The sequence below is a fragment of the Gopherus flavomarginatus genome, chromosome 3, assembly GCF_025201925.1.
Source record: "Gopherus flavomarginatus isolate rGopFla2 chromosome 3, rGopFla2.mat.asm, whole genome shotgun sequence".
NCBI classification, from domain to species: Eukaryota; Metazoa; Chordata; order Testudines; family Testudinidae; genus Gopherus; species Gopherus flavomarginatus.
In genome coordinates this window covers 283193088-283220318 of record NC_066619.1, presented here as the reverse complement: position 1 = coordinate 283220318, position 27231 = coordinate 283193088, and the positions used below count along the sequence as shown (strand labels likewise).

General features: G+C 42.5%; 1 protein-coding gene across 3 annotated transcripts in view; it reads right to left on the bottom strand.

Moving 5' to 3' along the window:
- EXOC6B (exocyst complex component 6B) overlaps positions 1-27231 on the bottom strand; it is a 435787-nt gene that overhangs the window by 345254 nt on the left and 63302 nt on the right. For all 3 annotated transcript variants that reach the window (XM_050943361.1, XM_050943362.1, XM_050943363.1), the window contains exons 2-6: positions 16662-16827; positions 10400-10447; positions 8331-8421; positions 8182-8227; positions 4561-4765 (exon numbers count right to left, since the gene is read on the bottom strand). In XM_050943361.1, the coding sequence (XP_050799318.1) occupies positions 4561-4765; positions 8182-8227; positions 8331-8421; positions 10400-10447; positions 16662-16827 (556 nt within the window). The remainder of the gene's footprint in view (positions 1-4560; positions 4766-8181; positions 8228-8330; positions 8422-10399; positions 10448-16661; positions 16828-27231) is intronic.

Below are 27231 nucleotides of genomic sequence, written 5' to 3'. Positions count from 1 at the left end.
GGGGCGGGGGGTGGATGAACAGGAAGGCAGCATGAGATCAAGCACAACTGAAGCATATGAGGCAGTGATCAGAGAGAAGATTTTCAAAGGGGGCAAAAGAGACAGCAGTGCTTAGTGAAGACCAGATCCAGGGAGTGACCGTAACAGTAGCCAAGAGACTTTAACTAGGGCTGAAGATCAAATCAGAGAGCTAAGGGTGAAGAAGCCAGAGGCAACAGGGTTGTATGGGTCTGTCACAGCTCCAGTGAGGAGCACCTCCATCTTGGAGACTCTTCACATTGCTGGGAGGGGATCCAGCCACAGAATCCCTGGGGGATTTAAGCCTCTGGAGTCTAAATGAAGCACAAGTGCTGCCCTAGATATAGCCTCAAAGCACAAATGCTCTGTCTAGTATGCTCCTTGTGAGAGATGCAACCTTACTACACACAGCCCAGTCCACAGAACCAGTGCTGATTCCTCAGGTTCACCACACAGGTCAGCCACACCCTTCCCCAGAATCCCAGCCCAGTGAATGTTCTGGGCCTACAGTTTAATGAAAATGAAATTTAATGTGGATAAATGTAAAGTAATGCACGCTGGAAAAAATAACCCCAACTATACATACAATATGATGGGGGCTAATTTAGCTACAACGAGTCAGGAAAAAGATCTTGGCATCATCGTGGATAGTTCTCTGAAGATGTCCACGCAGTGCACAGAGGCAGTCAAAAAAGCAAACAGGATGTTAGGAATCATTAAAAAGGGGATAGAGAATAAGACTGAGAATATATTATTGCCCTTATATAAATCCATGGTATGTCCACATCTCGAATACTATGTACAGACGTGGTCTCCTCACCTCAAAAAGGATATTCTAGCACCAGAAAAGGTTCAGAAAAGGGCAACTAAAATGATTAGGGGTTTGGAGAGGGTCCCATACGAGGAAAGATTAAAGAGGCTAGGCCTCTTCAGCTTGGAAAAGAGGAGACTAAGGGGGGATATGATAGAGGTATATAAAATCATGAGTGATGTGGAGAAAGTGGATACGGAAAAGTTATTTACTTATGCCCATAATACAAGAACTAGGGGTCACCAAATGAAATCAATAGGTAGCAGGTTTAAAACAAATAAAAGGAAGTTCTTCTTCACACAGCGCACAGTCAACTTGTGGAACTCCTTATCTGAGGAGGTTGTGAAGGCTGGGACTATAACAATGTTTAAAAGCGAACTGGATAAATTCATGGTTGCTAAATCCATAAATGGCTATTAGCCAGGAAGGGTAAAGAATGGTGTCCCTAGCCTCTGTTTGTCAGAGGATGGAGATGGATGGCAGGAGAGAGATCACTTGATTGTTGCCTGTTAGCTTCACTTCCTCTGGGGCACCTGGCATTGGCCACTGTCGGTAGACAGATACTGGGCTAGATGGACCTTTGGTCTGACCCGATACAGCCGTTCTTATGTTCTTAGTTCACCTGTTCAAGGGCACATGAATAGTGGAACACAGCACAGACTTTGCAGAGGATTCTAACACCATTGCTCTTTACTTAATTATATGAGAAATACACAGCTCTTTACTTAATTATATGAGAAATACACAGCAAAAAAATAAACCCCATATGCATTTCCCTGCCTTCATTTCCTTACCACTCCAGAGCATTCTTTGGGATGGGGAGAGGGTCCACAGGAGCCATCCAGGTTCTTCCTGTTGTGATGCACAGCTTGTGTTCTGAAACATGGAGCCTTCTCCCCCACAGCACAATCTCTCTGCCTTTGCTGGTCCATCCCCATCTTCTCTTCTGCCCCATGTTTCCAGTGCGGCTTACCCTGTCTCTCCCCCGCCCACCTCAAGAGGACCCTTTTAAAACTCCAGCTTTGTCACCTTTGTCTCTCTCTGGTTTGGGAATTTTCCACTCTCTCCTCTCCCTTCCCCTGAAACAAGTTGGAGGAAGTATCTTCACCCAGCTTCAGCCAACCTATTGTCATTCAAGTGTTTCCACCTGTTGACATCAAATGACACATCATCATTAAGGCTGCATGTCTGTCATGGAGGTGACAAATTCCATGACTTTCTGTGACCTCCATGACTTTTGCAGCAGATGGTGCTGCTGGCTCCAAGGGAGCAGCAGTAGTATGGGTGTGGGAGAGGGCTTAAGGCTGGGAAGGGGGTTGGGGTGCAGGTTGGGACTTACCTAGGGTGTCTCCCCAAAGCGACTGGCATGTCCCTGCAGGTCCTAGGCGGAGGGGCCAGTGGACTCTGTGCATGGCCCCTGCCTGCAGTTCCCAGCCAATGGGAGCTGCACAGCCAGCACTCATAGCAGAAGCAGAGCCCCCCGGCCTTCCTTCCCACTAGGAATTGCAAAGATATACCTGCAGCTTCCGGGGAGCTGCAAAGAGCAGGGTAGGGAGCCTGCCAGCCCCTCCAAACTTCCCCCCTCAGCACCAGCAGGGTTCCCAGACCCAACACACTCCCAGCACTTGCAGTGCCCCCAGACCCCCGCTTCCTCCCGCCGAGCCCCAGGCAAGTTTTAGTCAGGGACAGGTCAAAGGCTGGGCAGCAAACAAAAATTCACGGCCCGTGACCTGTCCATGACTTTTACTAAAAATACCCATGACTAAAACATAGCCTTAATTGTTATCCCTGGCCTGGCATGGATGTGACACAGACTTGTCAGCAAGGGTGGAATCTACATACATACAGGGGCATCCCATGATACAGCAATTTCATAATATCAATCAAAACTCCCAAGTTATACAGGCAGATTCCCCAAGTCATCACAGGGTCATCAACATACAAGTTGAAGGAACCAAGGCTGAGGAAGGAACAAAAAGTGACACACACATCTAAATCACAGAAGAAAGAGGAATGTGATGGATAATAACTACCTGGAGGGGAAGAGCATTGGGAAAAAGAAGGACTGATCATGTGTAGTTTGAACAGACTGAAGATGGAACAAGGAAGTGTTGGAAGTGAGAGGAGGGAAGGCGTGAGAGAGACGAGGAGACCCCACCATGAGAAAGGCTGTACTAGATGGGATGAGCCAGGTTTCAGTGAGTGCAAGAAGCTGCAACGTATGTGTTTGAGGTGGCCCCAGGCACTCCATTGCAAGTAGCAGAAAATGAAAGGGAAGGTGGTGAGGATGAGACTAGTCCATGTATGGGAGTAGAGAGGGTGCAGATGAAGGTTAGGGCAGAGTAATAAGTGTCCTCACCAGAGACGGAGAGACAGCAGAGGATGAAGCAATGTGGGATGCAGATATGTGAGGATGAAGAGATGGATTCATCGGACTCTTACTCTGCCTCCCCATCCCACAGGGGAAGTGTGCACCTCTCCCATGTCAGCTCTGCCCACAAGACACCAACGCATACTGCTATGAGCTTTCAATATGCATTAACTAGCCTCACCCCTGCCCCCAATGTCACCACAACGACAACACTGGAAACTAAAAACTAAAACAATCAGACAGAACATCTGCAAGCCTTTATGTTCCAACCATTAGTAAGCCTCCTTAGCTAGACATGGAGCATAGCTGAAGAACAGCACATTCTCTTCATTAGTTGGACCCCAAAAAAATGACTGAAAACTATTACTTCTTTCCACGCACACGGCAAAGAATGACCTTTCAAGAAACTGGGTTCACTTTCATGGCCAGAGGAAAAAAAAAAGTCTTTCCATAAACAATTAGTCTTCTAGTAACTGTTAGCATCAGGTAAATTCAGAACAGTTAATAAGACCAATTTAAATGCAAGGAGACAAAAAAACACTTTCCAGACATTGTTACTACGTGTGCCTGAGTCTCTGACAGGATGAGATGATCAGAGCCATTTTCTTTGCAGATTCAGAGATGCTAACTTGACTTAACGCAAGTACTAGGTAGAATGGAAAAAAAGTTTGCTCAGAGTAGAAAGCCTATTCTATATTATGTTGCAGGAGGGTTTTTGAAGAAGGACAATAACACAGCAGACACAACATGAAGGAAACCAATTAATGGAAAAGATTGTAGAAAGAATGGCATTTAGAAGATAAAGAAAAAATCATTGAGAAGTTTTAAAGAACAGTGAGAAAAGTCATATTTCCTGGTTGTAAATAGTTTTGGGGTTTTTTTAAATACACATTTATGTACAATTAACCAGGGATCGCTTTCAAAGTCAATGCAACGAAAGCATAGTGCATACTAATGTTTTACACTGACCATGGGAAATAGACACTGGCTCTTTCAGCTCTGTAATTTTTCACTATGCACAGCTCAGCACAGCAGCACAAACGCCAGGTTACACTGCTAAATGAGAGATCTGGATTATACAACGCGCCTCGGCGTCCTAGACTTTGGGCTACTAGAAGTCATGGGCAAAGTACAGAAAAACATGTCAGCACTTTGCAGCTGCATCAGAAACAGAAAACAGACTCTCCTAGCAGCTGTGGAATAAAGGATCATTCAGTTTCATATAGCAATACATACCTAACAGTTAAAGCAGTTTTTGAAACACTGAACTATAATCATTAGATACCCTAGCATAGAAAAGGACAGTTAAAACTGAACAGGCATGCTAAGCTTATCAGCAGAATGCAACACAAGACCCTACCTGTTTCATCGCCGTCTCTCCAATCTTGTCAGAGTGCTTACGAATACTCTCCAGGAAGTCTTTGAGGTCTGACATGGAAACGTCTTTTATCTCTTCACGCAGTTTAGGGATATTATCCACCATGATCTTGCAGAAGCGGTAGTGGCTCACCTGTGGTAGGTACGTATGCTCAAGGTGCTCTAATGTCTTCAACGCAGGGTAATGTCTGGGAAGAGTGTAAATCAGATTCAGAAGTATACAAGATTATTCTGCTGTTCCACTTGATGATGGCAATAAATTAGCACTTCTGTACAGTGTTTTGAGATCTGGGGGTATATAGAAGTACATACACCTCAATGCTCATGTACAATATAGGGGAGAATTATTCTCACATTTGCAGATAGATAAACTGAGGTTTAGCAAGGTTAAAGTGTGGACATACTCTGATAAGCGACTGTGTAAAAATGGCTCTGCTTCACTAAAGAGATGTCTGTCTTGCGCATACCGAGAGCTGGATCTGGCTACCTGTCTAATTCGTTCAATATTGCCGAGCACTGTTAAAAGCAAGAAGTAGCTGCATTTAAGTGGCGGATCAAGTAATTCCTATATATCCCTTACCTACCTCACAGGGGTGGCATAAGACAGTGTTTGAAATGTACTTTGAAATCCCTGGCTAAAAGGCGTCATAGAAATGCAAACTGTTATTCGTATCCAGCTTTTTCATTTATTTATTTCACTATGGTGCCCCTACAATCCAGATTAGGTACAGCTCAGGATACAATGGCCATCGTTGGCCCAGAGAGTTTTGCTCTGATGCTGTTACTTCCATTCCTTTGTACTTCATATTTGATCGTAAACTCACATTTACATAGCACTCACCTTCCATCCAAAAGGACTAAGCTAAGCTAGCTAATTGTGAACATAACATAGATCTGATGAAGGGAAAACCATCAGAACATTGGCTCATCTAGCCCAGTATCCTGCCTCCAACAGTGACTGACGCCAGATGCTTCAGAGGAAATGAACAGACCACAGCAATTTATCGACTGATCCATCCAGTCATCCAGTCCCAGCACGTAAACCTTAACTACGGAGCTGTTAGCAATATCTCTGAAAATTTATTTTGATCAGCACAAACATGTCTCTAGGGTGAAATAAGGCAACCATAACAGGACACAGTTTTGGAGAAGTAATACAGAATACCATGTCCAAAGGGAAAAGTCGGGGAGGTGAAAATTTAAGTAGGAACACAGCAGAGATGAAATTTGGCCAGGAGAATGTGAGTAAAAAACCTCAACTCAAACAAAATGTGTGTGCAGGCATAAGATATGCACTACCATATCACTTTAAAAAATAACACTCAAATCTCTTTTCAAAACAATTGTTAGGTAAACATACAGTCAAGTCAGGGGAAATTATTTTAACTAAAAATTGAAAGGACCATTAAGAGCAGCAGAAGTCACATAGTTTAATCTTGTAACATGGGGCACTATTTATATTACAGTGGGGTACAAAAAGCTATTTGCAATAAAATGTAATCCCCTCTGGAGAGAAAAACTTAAGAGTGGACAGAAAGCCAGAGCTTAAACTGGAGGAATAAACACACATTGGGGTTTTGTTATATTTTAGGATATTGTTTATTGAAGTAGAAGATGCTAAAATATGGCCTGCAGGGACAGCGTGTGTTCACTGATGAGGTCTACGACTGCCTGCAGAAAACAAAGTCTAAAATATCTGGAGCAGGGAGTAAGTGCAGAGGCCAGTGGTTTTTATTAATGAAGTAATGCAGCTTTAGCCCCACAGTCCCTGGTGAGTTCTTAGCACAAGCAAGGCTTACAACTGCGTTCTGCTATCTCGGACAAGAACAGCGGCGCCTCAACCCACTACAGAAAAATGATATGTTTGTATCTAATATCATCTTACATTAGGTTATCTTTCACCCCAAATGATCCCAAAGTGCCTAACAAGCTACGCGCACAGAGGGATCATTTTACCAATGAAACGCAAATGCTTTGGGGGTGAAAGGATGGCAGCCAGGTACACAGATAGGCAAGAAGGCATTTTTGGCCAAGAATATCTGGGGACTACTCTTACGAATATTGCCCTGGTAATCTTTCACGTACAAACACAGAGCCAAAAGGATCTCATACCTTACTGTCTTGTCTAACTGGTCACATATAATTTAGTGAGACTTTATTGGCATAAAAAGCTATGCAAGTGTTACCAAAGAGGACATCCCTCAACTGTCAGCCAGTGGTCGGAAAAATCCCCTTAGATCCGCACACTGTTTTGGGGGTTTGTCAACAGTATTTGTCAGCAGCGTTCAATCCTAATGCAGTGACAGGTTCATGTATCAAGCAATACCTCCGTTATCTCTCTTTCTCCCAGTCTCAGGTACAGTTTTTCCTCATCACTTTATGAGACTAATGAGTTCTGATCATCTGAGGAAATCTCTCTCACTTCCTTGGATTTTGGAGAAGGAAGCGTTGGGTCTCAATGTCTCCTGTACTCTGGGTTGTACAGTCAATCCTCTCTGGGTTTCGACTGTACTTGGCTCTTCGTTTCCAGCACATCAAGCACAGTGAAAGAACTGAGACTGGGTATTCAAACCTGAAGCTTAGACTATCAACCCATCCCCTATGGGGAGACAGATGCAAAAAGGGTTTAATCTGTTTTGCTGCTTTAGTAAATAGTTTTTGTCTGGATTTGATGGCTCTAAGGGTTCAGACTTTACTTAAATATGGCCCTCAATAATAATTTCTATACAAGTCAAAATGAATCAACCAAAAGAAAAATTGAAGTGGTTCCCAGAATCAGTTCATGAAAATGCTATCTAGAATGAGCGAATCATATGGCATATGAATTCCTTTCAGTTCACGCTACTGTGATCAGACCCAGCTCCCCCCACAAACACACCACCAATTGCTAAAAATCCCAGCTACGATTAACATTTTAATGAACATCTCATCGGTCAACAGACAAGCCCATCACTGATGCTATACACACAGTCAAAAATGGACAAACTAGTAGGCTACTTTATACCATGCTCAGACATTCTAATGGGGGAAACCCCTTCTTGAACCGCTAAATAATTCTCTAACTTTCCCCCTCTAGTCTGACTTTCAGGAGCAAGGTGTATCCATTTACCCAAGGCTTTGGGGGATCCAGAAGCACAGGGGCTGATAGTATTTGTTGGGTAAAGGAATGAAGGGGGAGGTGTTTCATGTCTGGTTAGCTATTTCTAGTTAGGAGCAGCTGCTAGTTCAATTTTTTTATGTAACTGAATCGTGAGTCTAGGAGCGGGGGCGCACGTGTGTGTGCGCGTGTGCAAAACTGAAATATATAAATAAAAATGTAAGTTGCTATGAACCTATTCACTAGAAAAACCTGGTACACGAGGAAAGATTATACATTGTTACAGCAACTATTCTAATCTGCACCTGCATTTGGATTAGACTGAAGAGAGGGTGAGAGGAAGAGTGCTTTGAAAGCTACTAATGAGAAATTAGATAGTTTCGAAGCTGAGCAAACTGCGGTATAGATCTCTCAACTCCTGAGAATATCTTTCTTTGTTGAGTTTAACTTAGGTCTCCAGATGGGTGTTTTGTGATTCTTCAACATGCATCAATCTGTAAAATTTACCTTTTAGAAGTCATTTGCTCTCTCAGTTTGCTGTACATCTCCAGAACTGGGGAGAAAAGAAAAAACATACAGACATTAAGACAAAAACACATGAAATTAAATCTAGATGAAACTGTACAAGTAGCAATGATCAATTTCAGATTCCTCACCAGGAAGACATAATGTTAGTTTATCGACGGTAGCAGAAATATTTCTCTGTTGTAGTCGACATTGTTTCAGCTCTTCCATTGCTACTACCAACTTAAAGAGAAGAAAAGAAAATTAAATTATGCCAATAGCGGTAAAAAACATGTGTCTCCATGGTGTACTCATCTCACCAAGTTCCCAACAGTAGGTCTACAACAATGCCTGCTAAGAGAGTTAAAGAGCTCATTATTCACTCATGGAGTAGGGAAGAATTTCAAACCCACAAGAAGCTATTGAGCAAACTTCTATGTCTGTGTAGTGGAGTAGGTTAGACTAGCTCATTGTGTTCCCTTCTGGAAACAAATCTATGAACTGTACTCCACTCCACATACGCAATAGGTCTTTTCCTTTTCCATTCTACGTAGGTTCTTATACTGCATTCATCTATTGTCTATCTTAGCACCTTTCAGTAGTACATCAAGAAACGGAACTAACATGCCCAAGGAGAGAACTGTGTGCAGGGAAGTGTTTTGCTTCTAATTTTTTTTTTAAATCCGCAGGCACACACACACTCACTGTTATACATTTATGTTAGAGTAGATAAGGGCAAAGAAATGCACCTTGCACTTAGCTCCTGAGGGAGTTCATTTCACAGCCTTGGGCTGACACCCAAGGGAAGTTCTGTCTCTCGCATAAAAGAGATTTACCCTTATTGCAGTGAGTTCCATTGTGCCTGAAGAGCAGAGCTGTTGGCAATGGTCTTCCTCCCATAGGCAGAGTCTCTTTCTATCCTGATATCAAGTCTGACTTTTCCTTTTCTTAATCACAGCCCTTTATTCTGATAGCTATGCCTCCCTGGATCAGCCTAAATAATCTCCCCCATTCCCTGGTACACCTCTACCTTGATACAACGCGACCCAATATAACACGAATTCGGATATAACGCGGTAAAGCAGCTCTCCGGGGGGGCAGGGCTGCACACTCCGGTGGATCAAAGCAAGTTCGATATAACATGGTTTCACCTATAACGCGGTAAGATTTTTTGGCTCCCGAGGACAGCGTTATATCGAGGTAGAGGTGTATTTACCCCATTCAGACTCTTGTATACTGATGTCTTCTCGGCCGTCACAAAGTTATTACTTGGCTATCTTCCAGAGCCAGTCCTCAGGATGTATGAACAGTGCACTCACCAGCAGCACACTGTTGGAGTCACCATTTTTCAAAACACTGATATTTACCACAGGGAACTGTCCAATACCGGCAGGAAGATGGAACAGATCTTTTCCACCTCTGAAGCTCATAAGCCAAAGTACTTACTTTGAAAGTACTGACAATCAAGTGAATTTCTTTGTGAACTAGGAAGATGAAAGAAGTTCTATGGGAATAAGGAGCAAGTGGTGAGAGTCCCTCCCGGAGGATGAGAAGAGTTGCAGGAATAGGCATTTCTAGACACTTCTCATATATTATATATATGTACACAACTGGCACTGATCTTTCTTCATATATCAGTGCCTCTAGCTCACTAACCAACTGTGTTGCTATCCAATAATTTCCCTTCAATTTGTCAATATCCCTTTCGTTTTAAGATGCAGAAGACTGAATGCACTTAAAGGGGAAGCCACACCCAAAACATATAGATCCCCACTTGCTCCATGGTTCAGTGCCTCCACATATGCAGCTGAAGACCACATTGACTTACTGCTGCTGTACTGCTCTGCAAACTGGGAGCCTGATCCTTCAGTGTTTATTGACACTAGTAAGGGGTGGAGGATCGAGCCCACTGTTTGCGCATTATCACTTCAAAGTCTTCATGCTTTCCAGGTTTCCCCCTCCATTGAGTTTTAATCCACAAATTATGGAAAGGGATGGTCGCTTCATACACATCCTCACTGCATTAATGAAAATTAGGTACAAGGTATCACAGTATTATACAGATTTAACACTGTGGTCACACAAGTGATCAAGAGTATTGCACACGCAGCTGTGGACTTCTGAAACAAGAAGTCTGTGCATTCTAATAGTATTATAATACATTAAAATATTCAAAGTTAATAGATCATATAAGGGAGGCTTTTAAAAATACAGGGCTTACTTCCTTCCCTTCACTCTGCAGTTTTCTATTCGTGTCTGTCACTTGATGCTGTTGGAGGAAAAGAAAAAAAAACAAATTAATTTTAAAATTTACATGTAATCAAGATTTTTTTTGGCTGCCTTTACTATAGGTTTCACCAGCTTCCATGCAATTTCTTACAATTTTCTTCTGCGCCCCATAAAATAGATGTGGCTAATTTGGCTTTTTGTTCATCAAAAGGCATTCAGTGGATTTTCTGACATAAGGAAAGATCCTAGGAGCAGCACAGGTGATACAAAGGTGGCCAGACAAGAGTTTCTTGCCAGTTACTAGACACCAGTGAAAAACAGAAAGGGGTAACACTGCGAGATGCCACCTTTGAAAAGCTGTGCCTCATAGCACAATATTCTGCCACTGCTATTCATGAAAAGTTGTACTCACTACTTGAATTCTATTCTATATGAGTAAAGGAGGCATAATCTGGGTCAAATGCATTTTTTGTCAGCAAGTGAATGGCTTCTTATAAACTGAATATCAATTAGCTCACATGCTGTTTCATATGGCAGTTTGTATGAACCATTCAAAGTAGTTAACATGGATTCATCCACTTCTCCCCTTCCCCGTCAATGTGATACCTGTTCTTGAAACAGTGATGTTCAGTCCTGCAAAGTCTAAATTCTCTAGATTAACAGTTATAAAGTTATATAATGTTTATAGTTATAAAGGGCACTGTGCTTGCTCCTGTACAACACACAAAAATTAAGACAGTTCCTGCCCCAAAGACCTTTCAAACTAAGGGGTTTACTTATTGTAACAGGGCCGGTTGCCTCACATACATGCCTGTTTAGTACAGGGTCAAACTACAGGCAGCCTGCCTCAGTTTCCCCTCGTGGATTGTTCAAATAAATTTCATTTCAGGCTTTTTTTTTAATCAAAAATTACCCCTCACTGGGGATTGAGCTCATTAATATAAAATAAACTGCAAATACAGTTCAAACCCCAAAACAAAGTCCATTCATAAGTCCACAGAAAAAAAGGTTTCTCTTCCTCCTCCCAGAACTTGCTGCCTGGAGCCTCTGACATCCTTCCCTGGCTTGGTCAGGTTTTCTCCCAGGCCTCTCTGACATGGAGAGCCTCTCTCTCTCTGTAGACACTATCACAGCTTCCTGAGCTTCCCCCTTCATTGCAGCCACTTTATAGGGAATCATCCAATTCACCTCAGGTGAAAATCGTATGGTGGGCCATGAATGCTCACAAAACTGAGGGCTGGGGTGTGGACTCTGGGGTGAGGCCAGAAATGAGGAGTTCAGGGTGCGGGAGGGGGCTTCAGGCTGGGGCAAAGGGTTGGGGTGAGGAGGGTGAGGGCTCCAGCTGGGGTGCGAGATCTGAGATGGGGCTGCGGATGAGTGGTTGGGGGTGCAGCAGGGTGCTCTGGGCTGGGATTGAGGGCGGGAGGGGGATCAGGGCTGGGGCAGAGTGTTGCTGTGCAGGAGGGTGTCGGGGTGCACGTTCTGGATGACGCTTACCTCAAGCAGCTCTCAGAAGCAACGGCATGTCCCTCCTCCGGTTCCTACACGGGGGTGCGGCCAGGTGGCTCTGCACACTGCTCTGTCTGCAGGTGCCGCCCCTGCAGCTCCCATTGGCCACGGTTCCTGGCCAATGGGAGCTATGGGGGCGGTGCTTGGGGTGGGGGCAGCGTGCGGAGCCCCTTGGCTGTCCCTACATGTAGGAGCTGGGGGGTGGGGACATGCCACTGCTTCTGGGAGCCACACAGAGTGGGGAAAGCCCCCGACCCTGCTCCCCAGCTGGAGCAGGGCAAGCCCCAGACCCCGCTCCCCAGCAGGATCTCAAGAGCCAGATTAAAACATCTTGTGGGCCAGATGCAGCCCCCGGGCGATAGTTTGCCCAACCCTGGCTTATACTCAACTTTTCACCCTGTCATGATTCCCTTATATCAAACCATTACTCACTACAAACTCTGGTATCTTGACCAATTGCTGCGCCTGCTATAGAAAGGATCTGCTGCTGCAGCCATGCTGAGGAAAGAGCACCAACCAAGATTTCTGAATGAATTAGTATTAGTGAAAAATGTCAGACTGACACCCTAGAAATGAGGTCCTCTGCTTATCCACTACAAAATGTATGGCAGTGAAAACTTCCGCTATATTGCCCCACAATGTACCTCAAACGTGACCTGGAATACTCTAATTCTAGAGGTGGGAGGATCATTCAGTCTCCATAAGCCATTCAATCCTTTACAGCTCTCACAAGAACGCCGACAAGACAGTTATGATGTTGTGTGGAGGATCTGTGATATAAAGAGGACCAAGACGCAACTCATTCCACAGTGGCCGCTGACTGGCCAACAGACGGCAATGATTTCTGGCCACTTCCAACTTGAGTCAGATTTAAACTAATGACCTAGCAGTGAAAGGCTTTAAAACAGCCACCTCAATACCAGTTGCCTGAACTGTCCAGCCCCCATGACTGTCAGACTTTAACTGCTTGTGCTTGTTACCATAAATTTATCACATTGCACACAAGAAGGATTCACCTCTTAACTTTTTACAACTTCACCCGAGTGGTCACATAGCAGTGCTCCCCCTACCTCCTGCAGGAGGTTCAGTCCTCCTGGCTGACTGCCCTACACAAAAACTGCTCATTTCCTTTATGATGTACTGAGATATTTCAAGTACGAGCATGGTATCTCCTCTGAAGATTATTTTATTTTATTATACCCTGAAAAATCCTACTAGGAAGAAGAATTCACGTAGGCTAATTTATACCTGCTCCAAAAATTATGCCAAGTCTATACAAGTCTTCTGTTAAAATGACATCTCAATCTCAGCTAAAGCAAAAACCAACAGGAATATGTTCCGTCCTTGTACATTTTCAGTTTTTTAGCACCACAGACACACACAGAAGATCAGATGATTATTTACATAGGAGTTCCATAGACACACACAGAGATTTTCAGACAAAGAGATTTGGAGATTTTATAATCTAAGACAGACAAGCACAGCAAGGGGTAACAAACAGCAGGTGGGGACATGGGAAGGATGAGGATATGGTAGTGAAGGATCATGAGAGGGGCTTACTTAGTTCATTCTTCTCTATATGGAACATGTGGTACCAAGCATTTGTTTAAATTAATTATAACATAGGGACAATCAGATGGAGGGCAGGAGAAGAGCAATGAAAGGGCAATTGAAAGGAGTTATGAGCAGGAATATGAAGGAGAAGAGAGTGCAGTGCATGGTACCAAGGACATTCATGGTGCAATATTTTACAAGCCAAATAAGTAAAAGGTTCTTTAAAAAAAGTAAAACTAGGAGATTAAATGTAAAAAAGTGAATTTGTGTAACCTTAAGTCTGCACAGTTACAATCAAAGAGTAAGCAGAAGTTTAAATGTTGCTATGATTAGAAATTTGTCCCGGTGAAAGTGACGCCTTTTTGAAGATCTGTTCCTGTGACTGTGCTTGCTCTTCTGGCAAAATGTAAGTTGCTACTACTGTTAGTACAGCAGAGCCTACACAGCTAAGGTAGGGAGACCATAACGAACCATTGTCTCAGTGGAGAGATACATTGTTGGGAAATATCTTCTGGATGAGTTGTTTTTTAAAAAAAAAAAAAGAAAAAAAAGAAGGAGTTCCGGACTATGTGTCAGCCTTAATAAGCACACAGTATTCCCTGAAAAAGTTAGAGGACTTAACCCTGATGTTCTGATGCAAATTTCAACTGGAATTCTGACACCTAAAATGGACACAGCATTCTTCTTCACTTTGTATTGTAAACAGTTAGTGTTGTGCCATGTTTCACCCCAGTGGTGTTTGCGCTTCAGTGGCGTGCGGGGGGGTGGGGTTAAGTCCTGCTATCTAGAGTGCCTGAAAGGAAATACTGTAAATATAAGATTACACAGGACTCTAGAAACTTAAAGAAAAGCCTATATAAATGAAAAATGCTGTAGGTGAAATACTGAAGATGTAGATTTAATGCATATGCTATGGAACTATGTCAGGCTAAAACTATTGAGGAAAAAAACAAAAACAAATCCTGTAGAGAATGAATAGTTGGAACATAATGAACACTCTCCACTGGATCCATGGATGAGTCTCCAGGGAAACCCTCATGAGAAGGATTCCACTACTTTTCACAAACAGATTTCTGCATATTCTTCTCTTGGGCCATTTTATAAATCAGATGGCTTTGGAAATTGAGGGATCCTTAAGGGTACATGAATGGACTTCACAGTTGGCCACCAATAAAGAAGTGATTTGTAGATTCAGAAACCACAACAAATCTTTTCAAATAATGTTGTATTCTTGTCTAGAAACAATGGTATAAGAGTAAGCTATTCCTTTCATATGTTCTTTGGCCTTAATCCTGCAATCGGTGTTGCCTGTCAATGGGCCTCCAGGCGAGACCTGGCGTTTCCCTGCATGCATAACTGCAGGATGGTGGGCCTGTATGAGTAAAATCCAAAGTCCTGGTAGGATATGCCTTACACATGCACTGCGATAAAGCAATGTTATGTTACTTTTAAAACCTCAGCATATTAGAAGATGAAACTTTTCTTTACTCTCCAAAGAATTTTTCTGGGAAATTTTTAGTATTCTCCCCTCCCACATCTTCTGCACTTAGACTTCCATACAACTACCCAAAAGGTCCCACCTCAGGCTGCCCCGTCCTTCCAAGTGAGAAAGGCTAGCTGTGTTACACTCCGGAGATAATCACGGTGTCTTTGGGGGCGGGGGGTGTCATTGTCACTAAAGAGCCAGCCTATTCACTGTACCTGGATGGTTTCTGTTAAACTATCGGTGACTCCTTGCTGTTGAAACCTGTAATGAAACTAGGCCTCAAGAACACACATCTCCACATCAATCATGCCCCAAACCACTCTCAAGAAAATACCACAAGAAAATGAGGCAGCTTCCCCAATTCCGGAAACTCAGAAGAGGGAGGGTTTGTTCTGATGTTACATTTTTTAGAACTGACAAATTTGTTCATTCCTCACATTTTAGGACCAGGGCCAGCTCCAGGGTTTTTGCCTCCCCAAGCGGAAAAGCAGCAAAAGAAGAAGCCATGATCGCGATCGGCGGCAGCTCCACTGCGCCGCTTTCTTCTTTGGGGGCAATTCAGTGGCAGGTCCTTCCCTCCGAGAGGGACCAAGGGACCCGCCACCGAATTGCCACCGAAGAGCCTGAAGTGCCGCCCCTTCCCTTTGGCTGTCCCAAGCACCTGCTTGCTGAGCAGGTACCTGGAGCTGGCCCTGTTTACGATACAGTGTCTGAGAGACAGTTCCGAGGTCACCTGTCACTCCACCTGCCCCCTATATCTAGAACAGACTGTCATCTGGATTCTCCCTTTTCCCTCAGAGCTCATCTCTAGGTTGCTTGCCACTGTTGATATGCACTTAAAGCTTATTTCACTCAGGGAACTGGTATAAGGTATACTGGCAAAAGTGCAGTCTTTTGCTGGTATAAGGTGTGTCTATACTAGAAACGTTTGCTAGTATAGCTATAGTGGTGCAAATGACCAGGAAAGCTTTTCTAGTTTAGACAAGGCCTTGGTCCTTCTGATGTTTCTCACAACCCTCTATGTTTCTACTAGCCAAAATAATTTAGTATCATTGTCAAACTTCAACTCACAGCCTAGCTCAAATGAGAGCAGAGTTACAGGGTATGGCTACACTGTACTGAGGGGGCAGGGAGCGATTGCAAAACATGAAGGCATAACCGAGCTAGCTTTAATCTAGCCAGCTAGGATATCAATAGCAATGAAGCCACAGCAGCAGATAGTGTATACATATAATCCATGTGACCCAGGTTATATACTCAAAGGACAAGACTTCACTGAAGTCCATGCTGTTGCAGACTCACCACTACTAGTATCAAAGCTAGCTCACGTATGTCTACATGTGCTGCAAACACACTTCCAACTTCAATGTAGACCTAACCCAGAGCGATCACACTGCAAAACACTTGAACCACACAGAGTGAATGGATTAGCAGCTGATCAGCTGTAACATGAGCTACTGCATCACCAGCTTGAAGCTTCAACCCATCCCTCCTGATGGACCAGTTAGCTCAAAGTTAAAACACCCCTTAACTCAAGACAGATTTCTGTGGGGGACAGGAGTCATGTTAGGAGCAAAACTCAAGCTACACCTCAAGCTAACAGTGGAGTGAAGACAAGCCCTAAATCAGAAACGAAAATATTTCACTGTGCCACAATATTACCCTTTGATAACAAAGTTATGTCTTTGCTAAATTTCTGTCTTACCTTAAGCTTCTGGGCTTCTCCCCTAACTTTCAGGAGCTCCGTGATAGAATCTACAAAGCCCTGGTAATGGAAGTTGCACATTTTCTCAATCTCTCGGTCGTGGTTTCGAATTCGGGCTTCCAGCTTTTCCATGAAACGACCATGCTCTTCGCCATCATAGACAGACCTAAAGAAAGAGTTTCCACAGAGGTTAGAAGTGTGTCACCTGTTTATATAATTACTTAGAATAAATTCACAAAAATCTAGTCGTTAAACCATAACCAATAGCCTCTGGACCAAGTGGTGGGATGGGGAGGGAGGGGCATGTAAACAATGTTCTTTTTGCTCCGTACATCAGAGACAGAAAACACTGTAACAGGATCATCACCGACAATTCTGTGGGGCAGACTAGATTACAACTCATCCATCGGCAGATACATTGCCTCTGTAAGCCTAGCAAACTGGGTCTTGGCAGCAAAACAAGCAGTTGTTATTCCAGAAAGATAAAAGAGTGATGTAAAGTATGAAAGATACTTTTTTTCTGATCATAAGCACATTAATTTTCTAGCATGAGCAGAAAGGTTTTAAATACAGGCTTACAATCCACAGGATATCTGAAGACTGAATTTTAAGACATCTAATTCTGAATTTAGCCTTCTTGACTGACTCACTGATTCTCCTGCAAACCCCAAAGTTTACAGCAAGTGTGTTAAAAAGTGCCGTTATGTAGTTTCAGAGACCGACTACCTTAATTCACTACTGCTGTCCACTGATTTGAAAGGGTGGGGGTGAAAAGAAACTAAAGAAATACAAAAAAAACACTCAACAGATGTATCAAGTAACCCTTTAGAGGAGGTGGTCAACTAGATGGCTCCTAGTGAACATTTTAAGTAATGCTGGGGGAGAAAAGTACCTAAGTGATTTAGGAACAGGTCTGGCTTTCAGTGGCATTTGTGCTCCTAAATCACTTGAAAATTTCACTTTCTGAACCCAAGATAGCATCCCTCTGTGTCTACAGTAAAAATCAAAATGGGACTAAGCACTGAGGGGGAAAATGTTGATTAATTATCCTTATGATATATTCTTACAACTTGAGTTATGCACTTTCAGTCTCCCATTCTCAGAAGAGTCATAATAGGGCAGAAACCCTGCATATTTAGGGTCTTTACTTATTTTGCCTTGATTGCAAAAGAAAACTTTTAAATAAATCTAATTCTACGCACATTTCATGGTCATTGACAAAAAGCAGAGTAAAAAGGCATGCAATTCTTTGAAGTTCACAACACAGCCTTCTTCAGTGCTATCCAGTTTCTGCCTTTGGAACAAGCATCTGAAGAGACAGCGACCTGACATTCACGAAAGCTAGGATGTTGCCACAGTATTGATTATGGCAGTTTTTATTGCACTGTAATCAGGTAGAGAGTTTTGCCAAGAAACAACTATTAAGAACTTAGAGGAAGACTGCCATCTAGTGATGGTCTATTTATTTGCAATGCTCCTTATGTATATCCTAAATCAACACTGCACATCCTTTCTAATTACCTGCATTTAGCTACAAAATCCAAAAATGAAAATATAATAGCATATGTATTATTCAGCTATATAACTCCTTGGTGGATGTCACTATAAATTTAAAAGAAAATGGAAACACTAATTGAAAAAGTTCCAACCTGACATAATGCAGTCCCATCAAGGGAAAAATACTGTTTTGCATTTATATGACACCTATTATCCAAGAGTCTCGATATAATATATGAAAATTAAGCAAGCCTCACATCTCCCTAATTTTACAGATGGCAAAACAGATACAGACATCCAGTGACTTATTCAAGCCAAAGAATTAGTCAGTGACAGGAAGTAACAAATCCTAGGAGTCCTAGATATCAATCAACTTAAACTTAACACAGCTAAAGCCAAATCCCTTGTCTTCCCTTCCAAACTCTCCCCTTTATCGATCACTGTCTACACCGCCACCATGCTCACTTGCCACTATGGCCCATAAGACAGACATCTTCAACAACACTTGGATCTCCAACACCCAAACACGCAGACCACATCCAAACCTTGCAGTTTCTTTCTCTGTAGCATCTCAAAATTCCCACCAGACTGACACCATACACGTTTGTAGCCCAAAGTCCTGGCCCTATAAATGAACTCACTGTAGGCAGACTATCGTGCCTGCGTGGTGACCCACTGATTTCAACAGGACTCCATATGGGTGAAGGGACCCATACTGGCTCACTGCAGGATCGGGGCTCAAATCTTATTTAGGATCTTAAAAATCAAGACTTCATGGATAAAGGGAAAAGCTTCTTTTTCCGGTGACAGCCTTTAAACCAATGAGGGCCATTTTATTTCCTTCTGACAATACATCTGCCCCATTTTAATTGATGAGTCACTAACCTATCGCCATCATATCATCTTGAGTATCTACAGCCGTTTCTAGGTTTTAATAACAAAGAACCGTTATGATCATCTAGTCTGACCTCCTGGTTTATGCAGGCTATAGAACCTCACCCAGTAATTAATGCATCAAGCCCATAACTAGAGCATACCTTTTAGAAACACACCAAAGTCTTAACTTCATATCCTCTAAACTCATTGCTGTCATATTTGCCTAGCGACCACCAATTCTGACTCAATACCAGTTCCAACACTCAGCTGTTCTTCTCAATTAAATACTCCCATTAACTCATTCTTGCCATTTAAAATTACTGCAAATTATGAAAGACAAGATAGAGGAGGTAATATCTTTTACTGGACTAATTTCTGTTGGTGAGAGAGACTTGTAGAAGAGCTCTGTGGAGCCTGAAATCTTGTCTCTCTCACCAACAGAAGTTGGTCCAGTAAAAGATGTTACCTCATTCACCCTGTCTCTCTAATACCCTGGGACCAACACGGCTACAACAGTGCAAATTAATAGGTATTTTGGCCACACTACACTCTGCTGTTCGATCACCTTTCTCCTCCTACTATTTGCATTACTCCTGCATACTCTGACTTACTCTCTTACTTGCCTACTTAAGCCTGTAGGCATCCATTACCTAGTCTACATCCATTTTAACCAATTCATAGACTTAAGGTCAGAAGGGACTATTACGGTCATCTAGTCTGACCTCCTGCACAACGCAGGCTACAGAATCTCACCCATCCACTTCAATAACAAACCCCTAACCTATGTCTGAGTTATTGATGTCCTCAAATCGTGGTTTAAGACCTCAAGGTGCAGAGAATCCTCCAGCAAGTGACCCATGCCCTATGTTGCAGAGGAAGGCGAAAAACCTCCAGGGCCTCTGCCAATCTGCCCTGGAGGAAAATTCCTTCCCGACCTCAAATATGGCCATCAGCTAAACCCTGAGCATGCGGGCAAGACTCACCAGCCAGCACTCAGGAAAGAATTCTCTGCAGTAACTCAGATCCCATCCCCATCTAACATCCCATCACAGACCATGGGGCATATTTACCTGCTAATAATCAAAGATGAATTAATTGCCAAAATTTGGCTCTCTCATCATACCATCCCCTCCATAAACTTATCAAGCTTAATCTTGATGCCAGATATGTCTTTTGCCCCCACTACTCCCCTTGGAAGGCTGTTCCAGAACTTCACTCCTCTGATGGTTAGAAATCTTCATCTAATTTCAAGTCTAAACTTCCTAGTGTCCAATTTATATCCATTTGTTCTTGTGTCCACATTGGTACTAAACTTAAATAATTCTTCTCCTTCCCCAATATTAATCCCTCTGATATATTTATAAAGAGCAATCATATCCCCCCTCAATCTTCTTTTGGTTAGGCTAAACAAGCCAAGCTCTTTCAGTCTCCTTTCATAAGACAGGTTTTCCATTCCTCAGACCATCCTAGTAGCCCTTCTCTGTGCCTGTTCCAGTTTGAATTCATCCTTCTTAAACATGGGAGACCAGAACTGCACACAGTATTCCAGATGAGGTCTCACCAGTGTCTTGTATAACAGTACTAACAACTCCTTATCTTTACTGCAAATACCTCACCTGATGCATCGCAAAACCGCATTAGCTTTTTTAACAGACATATCACATTGGCGGCTCAGTCATCCTGGGATCAACCAATACTCCGAGGTCCTTCTCCTCCTCTGTTACTTCCAGCTGATGTGTCCCCAATTTATAACCAAAATTCTTTTTATTAATCCCTAAATGCATGACCTTGCACTTTTTACTATTAAATTTCATCTTGTTACTATTACTCCAGTTTACAAGGTCATCCAGATCTTCCTGTATGATATCCCGGTCCCTCTCTGTTAGCAATACCTCCCAGCTGTGTGTCATCCGCAAATTTTATTAGCACATTCCCACTTTTTGTGCCAAGGTCAGTAATAAAAAGATTAAATAAGATTGGTCCCAAAACCGATCCCTGAGGAACTCCACTAGTAACCTCCTTCCAGCCTGGCAGTTCACCTCTCAGTATGACCCGTTGTTGTCTCCCCTTTAACCAGTTCCTTATCTACCTTTCAATTTTCATATTGATCCCCATCTTTTCCAATTTAACTAATAATTCCCCATGTGGAACCATATCAAATGCCTTACTGAAATCGAGGTAAATTAGATACACTGCATTTCCTTTGTCTAAAAAATCTGTTACCTTCTCAAAGGAGATCAGGTTGGTTTGGCACAATCTACCTTTAGTAAAACCATGTCGTATTTTGTCCCAATTACTATTGACCTCAACGTCCTTAACTACTTTCTCCTTCAAAATTTTTTCCAAGACCTTACATACTACAGATGTCAAACTAACAGGCCTATAGTTACCCGGATCACTAACAGGCCACACTACACTCTGCTGTTCGATCACCTCTCTCCCCATATTATTTGCATTACTCCTGCATACTCTGACTTACTCTCTTACTTGCCTACTTATGCCTGTAGGCATCCATCACCTAGTCTACATCCATTTTATCCAATTATTCCTGTTGCCCTCACTTCTAATCCTCTCTGGGACTCTATCCCATTTGCATCCAGGCTGAAACCTTGTAAAGCCCTTGGAAATGTTCCGACAGAAGTTCTGTAAAAGTGTTCCTTCTTTTGTCTGCCCATTGGAGTTTTTGTTTACTGAGCACATAAAAAAAGCAACTTAAAAACAAAAAATTCAAGACTCAACATGACCTTGGATTGTGTCACTGTGTTTCATAATGCTCATGTTCATTAAAACAAGCTTTGGTTTTGCAAAGGTCAACTGGAAAAAGCATTCCAGGAAAGTTATAAAAGGCAAATGATGTACCAGAGGCATAGCAGTTTCTGTCCGACAGTCTTGTTTTTAACAAAGTTTATCCCATACAGCAAGGCAGCCAAACTTCACGCATCAAAGGCCCATACTGTCAATCATCAGGGCCCTCAAGGCCCCATCCAAGTGGCATGAATTGGAGCACTATGAAGCCACCTGTATCTTTAACATGGCAGTGAGGATCTTTGTGACAGGCCTACACTGCACTGCTTCATCCTGATCCACTGCACCTTGTTGTCTCTAAGCTATATCCTCATTCTAAAACCTGGATGGCTATGACCTGCATACGGCCCTTGGGATACACTTTGACCACTCCTTGCCATACGTCTTAGTAATTCATTAAAATGCATTCAGGCACAGGCTGGGTGGCTGTGGGGGGAGGAGGAAGAGGTGAAATGGTTTTGTGGCTACCGCACAAGACAAGCCTGGAAAATAGGAGTCCAGGGTTCTGTTCCAAGCTCTGCCACAAGCTTCCCGCATGTCCGAGCTAGTCACTGAGGGAAAGGGCATAGAAAAGCTGTGTGTAAAATTGGGAAGCATTATCCCTATCTCACAGGGGGGCTTTGAGAGTTCATTCATTAATATTTGCAAAGGTCTTTGAGATCCCCAGATGGAAAGTTCTATGTAAGTTCAAAGATGACTTATTCAAGCACAGCAGAATACTAATGCAACACTACAAGAAACACTTCCCAAGACAGCATTCAGCCTGAGCAGGAACGTCTATAGGTTTGTTCTGCATCCTGAAAAGAGTGGGACTAATGAACGTGGCTACCAGCACTCTAATCCGTTTCAAATAACGATAGATTAGGAGCCTGACCCTGCAACCTTTACTCCAAATGGGAGTTTTGCCTGCTTTATGACTGCAGGATTCGATCTCTAACAGAAAAAAAAGAAATTGAACAAATTACAGAAGGAGGAGGAATGGGGAGAGAGGCAGGAAATATCTCCCAAGGAATCTCTGGGGACAAAATGAAAAAAAAAAAGGATCTGGAACAGTGCAAGGACATTCTGGGGACAATGAACAGAAGTGTCTTGCTTTTTGTTTTCAATTAATATGTGGAAAAAGTTCTTGGGTCTGGTTCCGGACTTCAATTTTTTTCTTTCCTTCTTAATCTTCTGTAGTGGTTTTAAGGCCTCGGAAACATTTCTTCTCATTCGGCTACATAAAAGCACTAGCATTTTGTTTATTCTGAAAGTTAAAAATGAGATGAAAAAAATTAATTACTGCATAATATTAAAAAAAAAGATTAATACAATATGCCCATGGAAGGGGTCAAACAAAGTTTGACAGGCTCAGATCTGTTTAGCACACAATGTGAAACACCAAAATCATTGAGTTCCTCTGTTCATATTCTTGTGGTTTGCAAAACGTCTGTGTAGCAAAGGGACACCAGCAGATCACACTTAAAAAAAAAAAAAAAAAAAAAAAAGGCAAAACAAAAAACCTAGTTCTCTTACTCGTGTTACTAATACCTGACATTTTTTCAACTGAAAATCTTAAGTATGAAATTTCCTTTTCATCTTGTATGCTACTTTTATTTGTGCACTTCACTAAGTTTTTGCAGTGATGATCAGTCAATCCACTTTCAGGCTTTCCTGAACCAGCAGAGTGTTCTGACATTTGGGTTACAAACACTGCCAGGAAACATTAAAGCCACACCACTTTTGCGTACTTTTAATTAAAAAAAAAGTTTGTAATCATGACAAATTTTGTATTAACAGTCTAGAAAGTGGTTCCTTTATTTGTATAAACCCAGAACTTGTATTTTCAACTTACATTGACAGAATCCCTTTAACAACTGTAAACATTAGCAAACTACTAGGGGAAGTGGTTTATGTTGTCATTAGATTCTATACTAGAAAGCAGTTCCTGAAAATAAATCCTGCTCTTTGCAGACTCTAACATGACTGAGCAGCAGTTAAAATATGGTTAGACTCTGCCCTTACAAGCAAGTCCTAATCATATTATAAGGAGGTCAAGAAGCTATCCCATTGTAACCCCAATCCCCACAATCAGTTTGCTTGTGTAGCTAGGATGCTGATCTTTGAATCTAACCAGCACAACATTAGGTGGCACCGATTAACACCTTTCATGAAACATGGATTTCCTTAGCGCCTGCCTTCACCACTTACAGCAAGATATGCTGTGACTGCTAACTCTGTCATAGATGATGGTTCCTGCATGGCTTTGCTGGAATAGGAAATTTAGGGAAATAGGAAGTAGATACAGGGCCTTTAATGTTCCAAAGGCGTCATTTAAGAAACAACAGTACACAGATAATGCAAAATTCAGGCAAGCTACGACCCTTCCCACACTTGTCTAGGTGTTACACACAGTTCACAGGTAAATACTGTACAGGTGAGTCTCATTTACGTGGGGGTTCCGTTCCACAGTTAGCGCGTAAAGCGAAAACCGCAAATAGTCAAAATTACATTGAATTGAATGGTGGGTGGAATCGCCCGCACTACAGGTACAGTATTAAAATTATTTGTCTTTTTTTCTTGTGTGTTTTTGCCGACCGCGTAAAGCTGAAATCGCGCATGTTAAATGCACGTAAGATGCGACAGACCTGTAATACCACACCACAACCGGGAACATCTCAAACACTAAGGCATATCTTAGTGATAATAGCCTTGGGGCAAGGAGAAGACTGTAAAGAAGATAACAGTATGAGGTGTGAATGCGTGTTGTTTTTTTATTCAGAAAAACACTGATTTTACTAATTTGTTATGGATCTTTATTAATATGCTAAACTTCAGTAGCACTCTTCGTTTAAGAATCTCAAAGCACCTTACAGCCATGAATTATGTCTCAACACCCTATTAAGTAAGAAAGGGATACATACAGATCACTTCCCCCGCATAGAAGTGGGGCCATTTCTGGAGTGAATACAGCAGCTGCTTAATAAAATTACTACATAAGTTTAAGACAGAAAATTAAGAAATTGTAGGGAAAAATTTAGTGAGTCTGAACAATAATACGAGCAGGGATTTGGCCAAGAAACTACCATTAATATCCCTACTCTAACAAAAGTGCTATGGGCCTGCTAATTACCATAAAAAGACAGGATCTCAATATTTACTTGACCCCTTCGGTCCTATCTATACTAAAAAAATTTCTAAAATTCCTTCCCTTTACTACCACTGGGTCAAGCTCTACCAGTGGGTGCTGGCAGCAAATTAGAGCTTGACTGTACAAATTATTCTGGAATAACTTGAGGTGTGAAATCTTTTATTCCAGAATAAAAGTACTATTTTCCCTAATTAGCTTAACGGATTTTAGAAGTAGATCCTGGAATAAGTATCCACACATGAAGTTGTTCTGAAACAGCGATTCCACTTTAAATTCCCACCCTACATTACTCCAGAATACCTCGTGTAGACTAGCCCTTAACCACCCTATTGTGGTTCCCTGTTCCGAACAGGGTTAGACAGCACAGAGCCTAAAATACTAGCGTTCACTGTCCCTGTCTAGGCTAGCTCCCTTACCGTTAAAGTAAGCAGGAAGGCTAGTGCAGCAACAACTATAGCTTCTCAGAGTCACACTGCCAAAGCAGTACACTTTGATCAGTTTTGGATCTCGTTAGCATGCAGACACGTAACAGGATACTGCAATTAATCTCACTGCTGTCAGTTAAAATAATAATAAAAACAATAATTGGAGATATACTTATCTCCTAGAACTGGAAGACACCTCGAACGGTCACTGAGTCCAGAACCCTGCATCCACTAACAGGACCAAGTACTGATTTTTGCCCCAGATCTCTAAGTGGCCCCCTCAAGAACTGAACTCACAACCCTGGACTTAGTAGGTCAATGCTCAAACCACTGAGCTATCCCTCCCTCCGTGTCAAGAATTTACCAAGGCCTTGTCCACAGACAAACTGTCCTTGGGTTAACTAGATGTGTGTTTTAAAACTAATTTAGTAAAATTCGTGCAAGTTTAAATTTAGACACTTATCTTGGTTCATGTGGCTCAGCTTAGTCTTATAAAAAAAGAAAGTCAGAAGCCTCTTTGTTGACAGATCATGGACATAAGCCATCTCAAACCGGTTGCCACTCACATGTGCCACAAGTGCAGATTCTACAGAGACAATGCAAATGCACTCTTTACTAACAGGGCTTTGGAGCTGTGCTCCGGCTCCACTCCAGCTCCAGGCAAAAACCTGAAGCTCCACTGCTCCAGAGTAGCTCCAGGCTCCGCTCCAAAGCCCTGCTTACTAACGTTAAGCCCTGCATTCCTAAACATATCACACTGTGGCAAGACCTATGGAATTACTTCACACAACGATGAATTAAGGACAGAGGATCAAATTTCCTGGCATTTTGTCACTGTTTTATTTCCTCACTATTTTGTATTTAATGGGGCCCCAATCCTCCTATCTTTGTTTTTATTTCATTTTTCACAAGGGGACCTACCCAAGCTCTGGCCACTGTGTAATCATAGAACAGGAGGGACCTCGAGAGGTCCTCTGCACTCATCATGATAAAACATACAACAAATAGTGATCCACAGCAAATTATCTCAAAGTAATTTTTCACAACACTCATTTGAGGCAGGGAGTGGGTCAGTACCAGAGCCAAGAACATAAGTTAGAGATTCTGGGTTCTACTTGGGCACCTAAATGAATTAAGTGCATATTTATTCTGGTATTTCTAGATGCTGGAAAATAATTCAACTAGCTGGTTGATCTGCTTCATGGATTTTGGTTTGGAGATTTCTGAGACTCTGTACAGTACCTCAGAGGCTCTTTATTTGTTCTGAATAGTCAACTAGCAGTTTTTCTCAACCAGTTTTTCATGCTCTCTCTACTGAACCATTGACAATTCTCTTACAAAATCCAGAATAAAGATTTTCAAATCAGGGAAATTGTCCTAAGTCTCATTTAGATTTGTTTTGGAAGAAAATGTGGTCTGTCTCTCTCTGATGCAGACCACAGAGACCACGAGTGGAGCTGAGCCTAGAGGGCACACCTCAGCATCTGTGATACTGTTCTTCTCCTTTCCTGCCAGTCACTGATGTGAAAGCAGACACCCAGGCAGGAATTTTTCCTCTTTCTCTCTTGAAGAAGGACCCCAGGGAGCAAGATGCAGCCCCAGGAAATGAAGTGCAGCCTCTCATCTCCTTTGCTTGCTGCAAAGAAGACTATCTGCTCCCCAGACACATCCTCTCTGGCATGAAGCAGGTCTTGTGCCTTCCTGTGAACCTCCTGGTAGAATCTGCATGCCTGCAGCCAAGTAGCTTGATGCATGGATGCCCCCATGTCAACTGCCCCGACTACCATTTCACCTGAGTCAAAGGATATCCATATCTGGTACTGAGCTAGTCCTGCAC